This window comes from Helicoverpa armigera, chromosome 21 (genome assembly GCF_030705265.1).
Source record: "Helicoverpa armigera isolate CAAS_96S chromosome 21, ASM3070526v1, whole genome shotgun sequence".
NCBI classification, from domain to species: domain Eukaryota; kingdom Metazoa; phylum Arthropoda; class Insecta; order Lepidoptera; family Noctuidae; genus Helicoverpa; species Helicoverpa armigera.
The window spans coordinates 7580982-7595001 of record NC_087140.1 but is presented as its reverse complement, the minus strand read 5'-3'; the positions used below and the strand labels follow the sequence as shown (position 1 = coordinate 7595001).

General features: G+C 41.3%; 2 protein-coding genes across 2 annotated transcripts in view; one reads left to right on the top strand and one right to left on the bottom strand.

Annotated features, from left to right (window-relative positions):
- Positions 1-1345: 1345 nt before the first annotated feature.
- Positions 1346-2427, bottom strand: LOC110373565 (exosome complex component CSL4). Its single transcript, XM_049849265.2, is given in 5 exon segments — positions 1346-1532; positions 1535-1619; positions 1692-1846; positions 1849-1939; positions 2121-2427. Coding segments are annotated over 5 exon segments (666 nt in total). The 5' UTR covers positions 2289-2427; the 3' UTR covers positions 1346-1365.
- Positions 2428-4220: 1793 nt separating this feature from the next.
- LOC110373572 (coatomer subunit alpha) overlaps positions 4221-14020 on the top strand; it is a 20938-nt gene continuing 11138 nt past the window's right edge. The window contains exons 1-11 of the mRNA XM_064040054.1: positions 4221-4556; positions 5261-5377; positions 5810-6046; positions 6668-6805; positions 7876-8039; positions 8438-8575; positions 8907-8990; positions 9286-9475; positions 11921-12073; positions 12503-12723; positions 13616-13753. Coding sequence (XP_063896124.1) covers positions 4329-4556; positions 5261-5377; positions 5810-6046; positions 6668-6805; positions 7876-8039; positions 8438-8575; positions 8907-8990; positions 9286-9475; positions 11921-12073; positions 12503-12723; positions 13616-13753 — 1808 coding nt within the window. The 5' untranslated portion in view covers positions 4221-4328. The remainder of the gene's footprint in view (positions 4557-5260; positions 5378-5809; positions 6047-6667; positions 6806-7875; positions 8040-8437; positions 8576-8906; positions 8991-9285; positions 9476-11920; positions 12074-12502; positions 12724-13615; positions 13754-14020) is intronic.

The following is a 14020-nucleotide window of genomic DNA, read 5'->3' as shown; positions in this document are numbered from 1 at the left end:
TAAAGCGCCTTTTAGCTCACTCGTTGAAAACTTTTTAAGACATTCTGTCTTAAAAAAAGAAGCGACATTTGATTTCTGGAGCCACCATAAGAAGTTGGCACACACTAAAAAACAAAATAATAAAGCAAGTTCTTCATCTTCATCACAGCCTGAAATGAAGGATGAATTAAGCTACTACTTATCGGCACAGGTTTCGCCACTTTCAGTAGATCCCTTAAAACAATGGGAATATATGAAAGTAGTATTCCCAAAATTATATAATTGGCACGAGAATGAATATAATATCAGTCCCTGCGACGTCAGTACCTTCAGAACGATTATTTTCTAAAGCAGGAAGTACCATCACAAAAATTCGAAACCGCTTATCTCCAAAAAGGCTCAACAAACCTCTATTTTTAAGTGACTACGGAGGAGGAATGGGATCTTTAATCTACTACGCGGGTGAAACAGTGGGACACTGCTAGTTTTTAGTATACCTCAAATAACTTAATATTGTTTCCTATTGCTACATTTTCGATTTGTTTCATTCATTCCATTTTTCTATTATTCTATTAAATTTGTGTACCAATACCATTTGTTTTTTATGTCCTGCTGAACTGAAGTAAAACTGACATTATTTACTGACTGATATTGACCTAGCAAATGATCTAAAAAAGTACTCGATACCTTGAAGTATCGATACTTTTGTTTCGATACTTTAATGAGTACGATACTTTGTTATCGATTCTACTCATGAGTACGGTATCGATACTTTTGCTTCGATACCGTGTCCCTAGTAGGTGATAAGTAATGATGTACAGCAATTAGTATATACTACATCTGATTGACGTGACGAGTTTTAGTCGATTTTATACCATTTTCACAACTAATCGTACATCATGTTAGCAAATAGATATACATACGTTGATACGTAGTTAATATAGATGCGAAGTTCCACTGCTTATTAAAGTACAAAAATGTGTTTTTGGTTTTGTTTAGAGTATACTCAAAACGAAACGAGATAATTATCTACATGATTGAAAATCTGTAATTTTGATGTATAATTTTTTTTATTGGATCAGGATAAGACACAATTAAACTGTCCACATAACAAATGGTTGATTTCAAAAAAAAAAATTTGACTCGATGTGAAAAAATAATGTTACTGATTAGTCGATTAACGAATTTCGATTCGACTAACATTGAACACTGCCTCTTTCATGCACTATTTTCACCAGCTGTTCATTTCAATCACAAACTGTCAAGAACGTTTGACACTATATTATTCGTTCAGAAAACATTTTCAGATTACTTAAATACTAAACGTACTACAAGGGTTTAATTTTAATAAATAATGGAAAATACATAACAACGATTATTCATTTATTATTTATCTTTATCAATTTCTAATTCACTAGTTGCGTTATCCTTGACTGGAAACAGTGCTTGATTAATATTCTCTGGAATAACTCTAGCCACTTTTCTAGGTTCTTTCACTAGTGTTTTAGGGCACTGCATTTCTGACCAGCTTATTGGTACCATACTGATTCCTTGGGAGAGCCCTCTGCTGTGGCTATGACAACTCCTAGCTCGTTTTCAGCTGTTGATACGTGATACCAGTGGATTTCTGTCATAGGAAGCTGATATAGGGTTAAGGAACGATTATCGAAAACTGAAATACAATGACAATAACAAAACTTTTAAAAGGATACAACTCTAGCCAATATCACATCACCAGGTCTGTAACATTTGTATGGGTCCACTCTATCTTTCTCTGTAGCTTTAATGTCTTCCTTCTTCAAAATGCCTCTGTATGGCCTCGCCAGGACTGAAGACCCAACACAAAGTATGACACATTGGACTAAACGGGATTCACTACTGTGACCTTTGCGGTCACTATGTCACCTGTCCTAGGCAGAATACTTGGTGTCCTTGGGCTTTCCACTGATACTATGGTCACCTGAAAAAGCAAGTTTTGTAACATTAGAAACAAAGGTGGGAAATGTATTTATTTTTTGATGCTGACTTTTACTAAAGCAGTTTTTTGGTCTTTTTTACAGATTCACTGTATTTGATAACAAATATTGGTAGTTTTAATTCAACTTTTATTGTTACCAAGTTGAACGAAGCATTAGGTGTACCTGATTTTCATCCAGCTCTGTTTTGAGAGTGCCACACAAAGTTGCATAAATATAACCTCTAAGTTCGTAAGTTCCAGGTCCGGCGACAAATTCTTTATTCGATGCACTGAGTCGCATGCCAGGAATACATAGTTTCCCGACATCCTTTAACTTTTCGGAAGAAGACATGCTGTTTCAGAGGTTATTTCAAACTTTATTCTTCTCAACTTTAAGGCACTGGTTTAAAACTGTTTGTGAATTATCACGTAAAGAAGTTATTGACTAAAATTGGATAGTATTTAAGGGTAATAATTGAAAGTAATGCTAAAATAAAATAACGTGAAAACTTGTTGATAAACAAGATTTGACTTTTCAATGAATTAAAAAAAAAAAACACCATTCATAAACAAAAAAAGCTATCATCGACAACGAGCAAAAGAGCATAGAGTTTCAGAACATTTGCCGAGTTGGAGTAGAGATGAGGCAAAATGCTCAAGTTGTGCTACGCTCGAGTACTACTTTAGTTCAAGTTTAGTATAGTTATCGGCAGTGGCGGCGTAGCATCGGATGGCACCCGGGGCGGACTACCCATTGAGCACCCCCACCCCCAAAAAAAAAAAAACGCCAAAATATAATCACGTAAAAAAAAAGTGTAGAAATCATTAATGGTGCTTTTCGCTAGGTTTAACATTAAGAATCCGGAAACAGATCACTGCAAAGTTATAAAGCGCTAGCGAAGCGGGTCCGTTATATCTTAACAATCCGGACTTTTTTCTAAATCAATTTCTTTTCCATTTTGTTCCTTAAAATGCATATTATCATATCCATAAGCTTTTATATGTGTACACCCAGGGCCGAAGTGCCTATAGTCAGTGGGCATTCCCCTTTATGAACCCAAATATGTCTTTAAAACACGGTAAATTAAGCTAAAATTTTGAGTTTTGGAATACAACAGTACCCAAACAAGGTTGAAAAGAGTGAAGAAGCCGCGAGCGTAGCGAGCGCGAAATTTTAGATGTTTGGGACGCACAGATACCTAAAGAAATAAGAAAAGATCAGTGTAAAGTGAAAGGCGCAATTTTTGAGTTTTTCACCACAACAGTTCCCAACAAGTTTGGAAAAAATATTGCAAGGTGAAAAAGCCGCGAGCGTAGCGAGCGCGAAATTTTTGAGTTTTGGGACACAAAAGTCCTCCAAGTGAATTTTCTAATTGTTTGTTTGAGGACTCTCAAATTAAACTCAGAATTTAGCACAAGTTGTTTTTGCTACTTTGGTGCTTTAGCTTTTTGTTAGATTGAGGACTCAAAGAGTAAGCGCAGAACTAATAATAAATTAATAGAAAACCGCGAGCGAAGCGAGCGGATTTTTTTTCTAACTTTGAGGAATTAAGTAGTCAGGTAAAAGCAAAAATACAAGAGAGGGGTGACAGTCGGAATGAGAGGGGTGTCACCTCTCTTAGTAAATGGTAGTGAACCTAGGCTTTGCAGATTAGAATGGCACCCTTAGTGACTTGTCCCATCTGCCCGCGCCATCCTGGTGCAGATATGTGCCGACCGAGATGGCACCCCCGAGATGTGGCACCGGGGCGGACCGCCCCCGCCCTTACGCCGCTACTGGTTATCGGCACGGATAATGAGCTCTCGGCGGAAGAGTGGGGATCGTTTTGCGCACTGTACATTTATGGCAATAAACCAATAAATCGCGCCTACCCAGGTGAAGATCAGGGCTCAATTTCCTTGCCAATATACACAAAACATTATTGAAGTTGTAGTCACGTTTTGCACGTAAGCAAGAATCATAATATGCAACTAATTCAGCGAAGTTTCCGAGATGACCTGAGCCTAAACACATGAGACCAAGTCGATGTTAAAGTTGAATGAAAAATGTGTTGTAAAATGAATAGATACAATATGTCGCTTTCCTATGACATAAGCTAAGCTACTCATAGCTTAAAAAAAATGGAAAGCGACTTATTTGACATATAATGAACGAAATTATCATAGAAATAACTGATAAAGTAACAATTTAAGCATTTATTTAACTATGTATTTAGTTATGCTACATCCACTAACGGTAATAACGAGACATAATTTGCTAAGCCCAGCGAGCATAACTGAAGCTCACCTCTAGTTTTGTTGGACGTGTCACGTCGTCGACTGACGTTTAATGGTGTAAAGCGATTCTGTTTTATGGGATTTTTCGTGAATATCTCTGAAATATACAAGAGATATGCTAACAAAGTTCGAAACTAAGTCGGCGAGGGTGAAAGGTATATCCTTTCATGCGAAGCGGCCATGGGTTTTGGCGAGTTTACACAATGGCGTGATTCAGCTGTGGGATTATCGTATGTGTACGTTGCTGGAGAAATTTGATGAACATGACGGTCCTGTGCGTGGCATTTGCTTCCACATCCAGCAGCCGCTCTTCGTGTCCGGTGGTGACGACTATAAGATCAAGGTTTGTGATGGGGATGGGTGATACGGCCGTAATTTTTGCATGTATGTTTCGTCATGTTTATGACACGTATATTATAGCAGGCGTTACAAATGTATTAGCTATGTATCATAACACTGTACAGAAGTGTGTCTGTTAGGCTAAGTATGCAATATTAACCTGAATTACTGTGTTATCAGTTACATATTACACAGGCTGTAATCTCATGTCCACTAAAATATGTATGTTTCTTCTAAACAAGGTAAGCCTAGGGATGCAATAACATAATAGTCTATCTTAAAACGTTTTATATCTGTATGTTATGATCAGAAATATATTAAATGGAATGGACCACACTATTATTTTGGTATTTTATATGAGCTAACAATCTTGCAGTAAAACAGATGGCTTAGTTTAAGTAATTGTTTTTCTATTTATACTTACCTAGGATTATCCTAGGTTAATAGCTAGGTGATTACATTCAGACACTACATAAAACATTGTCCAGTCTTTTACTGCAATCTGTCATAGTATGCTCAGCAGTAGACATAATAATTAACTATATTAGTGATTATGACATCCTGTTATCACTCATCAGGGACATAGGGCTTGCAAAATACTTTCCACTCCTATAGAGCAGCAAGTTAGATGTCAATTGAGGTTGCCTCCTTCTCAGCTAGATATATTAATAAGTCAGATATGTAATAATATCTTATTCTTTATTATAGGTATGGAACTACAAGCAGAGGCGATGCCTGTTTACTCTGCTCGGCCACTTGGATTACATCCGCACAACATTCTTCCACCATGAGTACCCCTGGATATTGAGTGCTTCTGATGATCAGGTATGTTCTTCATTTATAACATTTTTCACAAGTGAAAATCCCACAAATGGAGAAAGATTGTAGTAAATCATAATAAAAAAGTTTTTACCAATGAATTTCCATATAACAAATATGATAAGTTAAAATAAATATAACTTAAAAATAATTAAAAATAACTTTAGAAATAAATAAAAATTACCTAGTTAAAATTAAGTGAGCATGTCATTGTTAGTCAAAGTTCTGAGTACATTAGCACCTGTATTTGCTAATGTCACACTCTCTTTTTTCTATGGTGTTTATTCAGTAGGCAATATTACCTATTGCTACTAGCAAAGAAAACAAAAAATGTTGTGTGAATTTTGTATGTAGCAACATCAACCTCTGTACTGTGTAATTATATTGTCAACTGTTCATACTATAAAGTTGTAACTACATAATTTCATTACTTTTCAGACCATAAGAATATGGAACTGGCAATCCCGACAATGCATCAGTGTGCTAACTGGCCACAACCACTACGTAATGTGTGCACAATTCCACCCGACCGAGGACCTTCTTGTGTCCGCCTCCTTGGACCAATCTGTCCGAGTGTGGGACTTCTCGGGACTCAGGAAAAAGAGTGTGGCTCCGGGCCCTACGGGCTTGGCCGAGCATTTGAGGAACCCGCAGACTACGGACCTGTTTGGACAGGTATAATAAACCTTTTTTAAGTGTTGTGTGTGTCCTTATGTGTTTGAGCTTATGCGATTTTGTTGAAGAAAATATTGGTTTGATAAATTGATAACAGTCAAATGAAAGATTTCAATTTTCTAAAGTATTAAAGTATTATTAAAGTATTAATTAAAGTATACAATGAAAACAGTAAATGGAGTCACATATGTTGCATGTTTTTGTAAATTCAAATAGTAAATTATCTGCATCATGCTATATTATGTATTGAAATTGTAATACATTCTATACATCAACTAAAGATATACCTTAGCATGTTGAATTGATAAAGTATTTTGTCTATTCCTAGCTGCTTAATGCATTTAAAACACAGATGTACTATTTTTATGTATAATATTTTGCACACACACACACACACATATCATACATAACATGCTCAATAATAAACTTTAAACCGCATTTTGGATCTAAAACAGACTAGGTTAATTTAAAAATTATATTTTTTTGGTGATTTCCTATAATAAATTAGAGTTTTATAACTTTATTATTGAGCAAGCAAAAGCATACAATATAAATTATGTATGTATCTATATCGATGTTATAACACATCACCAATGTTGCTGAAAGCAACTGATTTTACAGGCTGACGCTGTGGTCAAGCACGTGCTTGAGGGCCACGACCGAGGAGTGAACTGGGCAGCGTTCCACCCGAGCCTGCCTCTCATTGTGTCGGCTGCGGATGACAGACAAGTCAAACTGTGGAGGATGAATGACGCTAAGGTACCTGATAAATGGGTGCGATGAACGGTGTTTTGGCATTTTCCACCTTCTTCATGTACATATAAGGGTGTTTTGCCATCTTGGGAGTTCGTGATAGGGTTTTCTGATTCATGTTTAAGTAATAATCCTGACTATTTTTCTGGTAATTTAGGAACAATTAATTGGTGTCTTCTCTGATCAAGCATTAACACCATTTCTGTACATACATACTGACATTCAAGTGAAGGTTATAAGAAGGTGCTGTTTTGCCGGTCTTGTCTTTCCTTTGAATTTTAACAGGTCTGGATCCTTTTCTTGAGGGAGAAATCCTTCATATTAACCAGTTTTTCATCCAGAATAAACTATTCATGGTGATTCTGATCTTCCTTGGTCCACCATATTCCTCGGTTTTGGAACTTTTGCATGTCTTTTTTTCCAACAGGAATCATATTATGCTTAAGATTTATAACCATAGGTATGTTCAATAAATATAATTGGCGTTACTCATAAAGGTAAGCTAAATTATTTTAATTTAATAACAATGGAGATTTTGTGTTTAAACATTTTCTAATTCAACTTTAACGTTGTACATATTTCTGCGCAATTAACTTTTGGAATAATGGCCCATATTACGATTTTAAAACTTTCTTATTAAAATTACAATTACTTTATTGAATTACATTTTTTTATTGCACAGATTTTCATCAGGTATAAATTAGACAGAAATAAAAATATCATTAATTCTAAAAGTTACCACTCCAAAGGAGCAACTTCAATTTTGCTCATATTATTTCTACAATCAAAATTGTCTAACAAAACCTTATTCATATACAGCCTTCAACTGTACAAAAAAAAATACTACCATAAAAAATATACTTTGCCTACCACAAACGAAAAAGATATACTACTAGAAAGAAAGAAATATGAAAGAAAATCGTTTTATTAAAGAATTGGGTATGCATAACATCTCATCCTCCGAGCCTTTTTCTCAACTATGTTGGGGTCGGCTTACAGTAGATGCATAACATAACATACACATTAATTAAAAAGAATATTAAAAACGTGAAATCTTACTACCCCAAACATTTCAGGCGTGGGAAGTAGACACATGCCGAGGCCATTACAACAACGTGTCGTGCGTCCTATTCCACGCGCGCCACGAGCTCATCCTCTCCAACAGTGAAGACAAGTTCATTCGCGTCTGGGACATGACGAAGAGGACCTGCTTGCACTCCTTTAGGAGGGAACATGAGAGGTACGTGGTTTGTAAGGAGTTGGTGTAATGTGGTAGAATGTGATCGACGAAGTGCAGTTTTAGGGATGGGGGATGGATTTGTCGATATTTAAATTATTGATAGAAAGTAAATAATTAAGTAAGTACATGCGGAAATACATAAAGATGTAAATAAGGAAGTATTTATATTATAAGAAACTTATGTACTTACCGCATAAGTTTCTCAAAAATAAATTAGCGGAACACAGGTTGCTGGGTCTGCGACTCTAAATATTACTGCAAAAAATATATTATTCTGAAGAGTTACATACTGAAGAGAACTTACTCTTTTAGCCTCTATGCCCCATCCCTGAAACTCCACCATAGTATATAAGATAACTGTTTTCACACATCATTTTAATTTTACAATTTATTTACAGATACTGGGTGCTAGCGTCTCACCCGACATTGAACCTCTTCGCAGCAGGTCACGATGCGGGAATGATATTGTTCAAACTGCAACGCGAGAGACCAGCTTACGCCGTGCATAATAACATACTATTCTATATTAAGGATAGGTAAGTTATAAGTATTTAGTCGCTGGTGCAGTTTTTAACATGTTTAAAAAAAAATGTATAGCTGTTTCTTAATTGAATTTAAACATCGGTAAAGGCATATTTACTTACTACAAAATTATAACAAAAACTGTTAAAACGTGTTAATAAATTCCTCTAAGTTTCTGTCGACTGATACATAACTAGCATATGATCTCCTTTTAAAATTAGATTTAAAAATCTATACCATGAGTTTTGCTTTTTGTTTTTAGAAATCTCAGTTGCAATACAAATCTAGGAAAACAGTACATAGTTTGCAGTGTTCAAAAATTGATGTTATTTATTTTTGTAACAGGCAACTCCGCAAGTTGGACATGGCAACCAATCGCGACGCTCCTGTCATGCAAATCAAGGGAGGCGGCAGAAACCAACCATACAGGTAAGTTTTATCAACGTTTCATCTGAATAGCGATGCAAGAAAGATATTTTGTTTGACATTTTGACAGATTTTGTTTAGAAAAGATGTCAAACCGCCATATTCTTTCAGATAGAAGTTGAATGATGATTGAAAAATCGTCTCTAACATGGTTGTGTGAAAAAATTTATATGTCGTAATAGTTACGTGCCTACTCAAATGGAGTATAGATGTCGACTTTATACGTCCTGCGCTGATTTTTTTCTTCTATGATATGTATGTCTGTCTAATATTGACGTTTTGATTTTTTGATTGACAGCATGTCACTAAACCACGCGGAATGGTGCGTGCTAGTGAACTGGCGTATAGGCGACAACAGCACGTACGAGCTGTACGCGGCGCCACGCGACGGCGCCGACTCCCCGCCCAGCGAGCCGGCGCGGGGCCAGGCCACCACCGCAGTGTGGGTCGCCAGGAACCGGTTCGCGGCGCTAGAGAAGAACAACCAGGTATGTATGATGATGATGATGATGACCAGCGAGCCGGCGCGGGGCCAGGCCACCACCGCCGTGTGGGTCGCCAGGAACCGGTTCGCGGCGCTAGAGAAGAACAACCAGGTATGTATGATGATGATGATGATGACCAGCGAGCCGGCGCGGGGCCAGGCCACCACCGCCGTGTGGGTCGCCAGGAACCGGTTCGCGGCGCTAGAGAAGAACAACCAGGTATGTATGATGATGATGATGATGACCAGCGAGCCGGCGCGGGGCCAGGCCACCACCGCCGTGTGGGTCGCCAGGAACCGGTTCGCGGCGCTAGAGAAGAACAACCAGGTATGTATGATGATGATGATGATGACCAGCGAGCCGGCGGGGCCAGGCCACCACCGCCGTGTGGGTCGCCAGGAACCGGTTCGCGGCGCTAGAGAAGAACAACCAGGTATGTATGATGATGATGATGATGACCAGCGAGCCGGCGCGGGGCCAGGCCACCACCGCCGTGTGGGTCGCCAGGAACCGGTTCGCGGCGCTAGAGAAGAACAACCAGGTATGTATGATGATGATGATGATGACCAGCGAGCCGGCGCGGGGCCAGGCCACCACCGCCGTGTGGGTCGCCAGGAACCGGTTCGCGGCGCTAGAGAAGAACAACCAGGTATGTATGATGATGATGATGATGACCAGCGAGCCGGCGCGGGGCCAGGCCACCACCGCCGTGTGGGTCGCCAGGAACCGGTTCGCGGCGCTAGAGAAGAACAACCAGGTATGTATGATGATGATGATGATGACCAGCGAGCCGGCGCGGGGCCAGGCCACCACCGCCGTGTGGGTCGCCAGGAACCGGTTCGCGGCGCTAGAGAAGAACAACCAGGTATGTATGATGATGATGATGATGACCAGCGAGCCGGCGCGGGCCAGGCCACCACCGCCGTGTGGGTCGCCAGGAACCGGTTCGCGGCGCTAGAGAAGAACAACCAGGTATGTATGATGATGATGATGATGACCAGCGAGCCGGCGGGGCCAGGCCACCACCGCCGTGTGGGTCGCCAGGAACCGGTTCGCGGCGCTAGAGAAGAACAACCAGGTATGTATGATGATGATGATGATGATGACCAGCGAGCCGGCGCGGGGCCAGGCCACCACCGCCGTGTGGGTCGCCAGGAACCGGTTCGCGGCGCTAGAGAAGAACAACCAGGTATGTATGATGATGATGATGATGACCAGCGAGCCGGCGCGGGGCCAGGCCACCACCGCCGTGTGGGTCGCCAGGAACCGGTGCGCGGCGCTAGAGAAGAACAACCAGGTATGTATGATGATGATGATGATGACCAGCGAGCCGGCGCGGGCCCAGGCCACCACCGCCGTGTGGGTCGCCAGGAACCGGTTCGCGGCGCTAGAGAAGAACAACCAGGTATGTATGATGATGATGATGATGACCAGCGAGCCGGCGCGGGGCCAGGCCACCACCGCCGTGTGGGTCGCCAGGAACCGGTTCGCGGCGCTAGAGAAGAACAACCAGGTATGTATGATGATGATGATGATGACCAGCGAGCCGGCGCGGGGCCAGGCCACCACCGCCGTGTGGGTCGCCAGGAACCGGTTCGCGGCGCTAGAGAAGAACAACCAGGTATGTATGATGATGATGATGATGACCAGCGAGCCGGCGCGGGCCAGGCCACCACCGCCGTGTGGGTCGCCAGGAACCGGTTCGCGGCGCTAGAGAAGAACAACCAGGTATGTATGATGATGATGATGATGACCAGCGAGCCGGCGCGGGGCCAGGCCACCACCGCCGTGTGGGTCGCCAGGAACCGGTTCGCGGCGCTAGAGAAGAACAACCAGGTATGTATGATGATGATGATGATGACCAGCGAGCCGGCGCGGGGCCAGGCCACCACCGCCGTGTGGGTCGCCAGGAACCGGTTCGCGGCGCTAGAGAAGAACAACCAGGTATGTATGATGATGATGATGATGACCAGCGAGCCGGCGCGGGGCCAGGCCACCACCGCCGTGTGGGTCGCCAGGAACCGGTTCGCGGCGCTAGAGAAGAACAACCAGGTATGTATGATGATGATGATGATGACCAGCGAGCCGGCGCGGGGCCAGGCCACCACCGCCGTGTGGGTCGCCAGGTTGATGATGATGATGATGGTGATGATGACGACGACGATGATGATCATGGAGTATTTGTGATGACACCCACAAGGCCCTGATGCCTATGTTAGAATGTGAAACTTCCTTACAGAACAGTTAAATTAACACAACAGACTAGGTCACAAAAATCTATCTTCTACATCCTGTGGAATCTTCCAGAATACCAAAAGTAACTTTACCTCAAAGATGTTACTTGTATAAATAATCAATATGATCTTCTTTTTATTTCAGTCAGTAGTTTAATAAGCCTATTTAAGTAATCCTATTATTTTTAACTAAACGTTCCTTTACCTCCAACAGCTGGTAATCAAGAACCTAAAGAACGAAGTCTCCAAGAAGATCTCAACCCCCACCTGCGAGGAGATCATGTACGCCGGCACTGGTATGCTGCTGCTAAGAGAACCTGATGCAGTCCAGCTCTTGGATGTGCAGCAGAAGAGGACTATTGCTTCTGTGAGTTGAATTGTTTAAGTTGATTAATGACGTCTATGTATAGGTTAAAGTAGTAGGGAAAAAAAGAACTCTTTATAACACGAAAGCGGTATAGGGGACCTATCTGATAGGTGTTAATTTTGATCATAATTCCATTAAAATTTATATTCTGTTTTTCTCAGTATCTCTAGCACCTGGTAAATACTTTAACTAAAATATTAACCCTACTAGCTTCCGCCTTCTTCGGCAAGTTCGGTTATACAGCGTTTCCAAAGCGTTTCTGAAGCTGCCTCCAGACTCTGCTATATTTGAAGTACCCTATGTTATCCTGATATATTAGCTGTATTCCTCCTAAAGAAGTAACAATCACACACATAGACACTTACCATAAACTTTCGACTTTATTATTTGCGCAATTACTAAAAATAAATCGTTTTCAATTTCTCCCAGGTAAAAATCGCAAAATGCCGCTACGCAATCTGGAACGCCGACATGTCTTTAGTAGCCCTCCTAGGCAAGCACAGCGTGACCATCTGCACCAAGAAGTTGGAACAGCTGTGCACAGTCACCGAGGGAGCCAGGGTCAAGTCCGGAGCCTTCGATGACAGCACCCCGCAGCCAGTGTTCATATACACCACCGCTAACCATATCAAGTACTGCTGTAAGGACGGGTAAGACATAAAGCTAGTTATATATTAGTAACAAGAAGTTGGAACAGCTGTGCACGGTCACCGAGGGAGCCAGGGTCAAGTCCGGAGCCTTCGATGACAGCACCCCGCAGCCAGTGTTCATATACACCACCGCTAACCATATCAAGTACTGCTGTAAGGACGGGTAAGACATAAAGCTAGTTATATATTAGTAACAAGAAGTTGGAACAGCTGTGCACGGTCACCGAGGGAGCCAGGGTCAAGTCCGAGCCTTCGATGACAGCACCCGCAGCCAGTGTTCATATACACCACCGCTAACCATATCAAGTACTGCTGTAAGGACGGGTAAGACATAAAGCTAGTTATATATTAGTAACAAGAAGTTGGAACAGCTGTGCACAGTCACTGAGGGAGCCAGGGTCAAGTCTGGAGCCTTCGATGACAGCACCCCGCAGCCAGTGTTCATATACACCACCGCTAACCATATCAAGTACTGCTGTAAGGACGGGTATGTACTAATAGTCTGCTGAGCCTTTTTGCAACTGTGTTGGTTGGCTTCTACTTTAAATGGATACTGAGTACCAGTGTTTTACATGGAGCATATGCCTGTCTGATTACCTCAGAACTGGTTCTTGGTCAAAGCTACACACCTTTGTAAGACTTTCTCGCTTCTGACTACCCATAATGTTTGCCAAAAATGTTCAAATGACAGCTGTGATCCACAATTTATCGTGCCCTCCCTAATATGAAAGAACTCGTCATGACAAGATAGTCATCCATCTACGGATCGTTGCTTAATCTTCTTTTTGATAAACTCTCGCGGTTTTGACTTAACCAGGAGTTCTTAGAATTTAATATTAAGTATAAAACACTCAAAATTCAATTTTCTAATCCTCTATATTATTTGTTACAGTGACTACGGGATAATTCGTACATTAGACGTTCCCGTCTACGCAGTGAAGGTGTTGGCGAGCGAGGCCGGCGCCCGCGTGCTGTGTCTCGACAGGGAGTGTCGCCCCAAAGTGTTGAACATCGACCCTACTGAGTACAGGTGGGTGTCTTTCTGAAGTATTTTTTTTCCTTTTTTCTTTTTTTTAAGGAACTTTTTTTCTGAAGTATCTTACCTCTCATACTTGAGAGGTTGGTTCTCTATCTACTAAGCCACCACGACTTTATCACAAACTCAATATTTCTCTGTGTGAGCGGAGAACACAGAGAAATACTTAGTTTTAACAACCATGTTTTAATGTAGGTTGGTGATTTTAATATTTGTTGGCTCTAGTTGATCGAGACGCGAAACTGCGACCGACACACATAT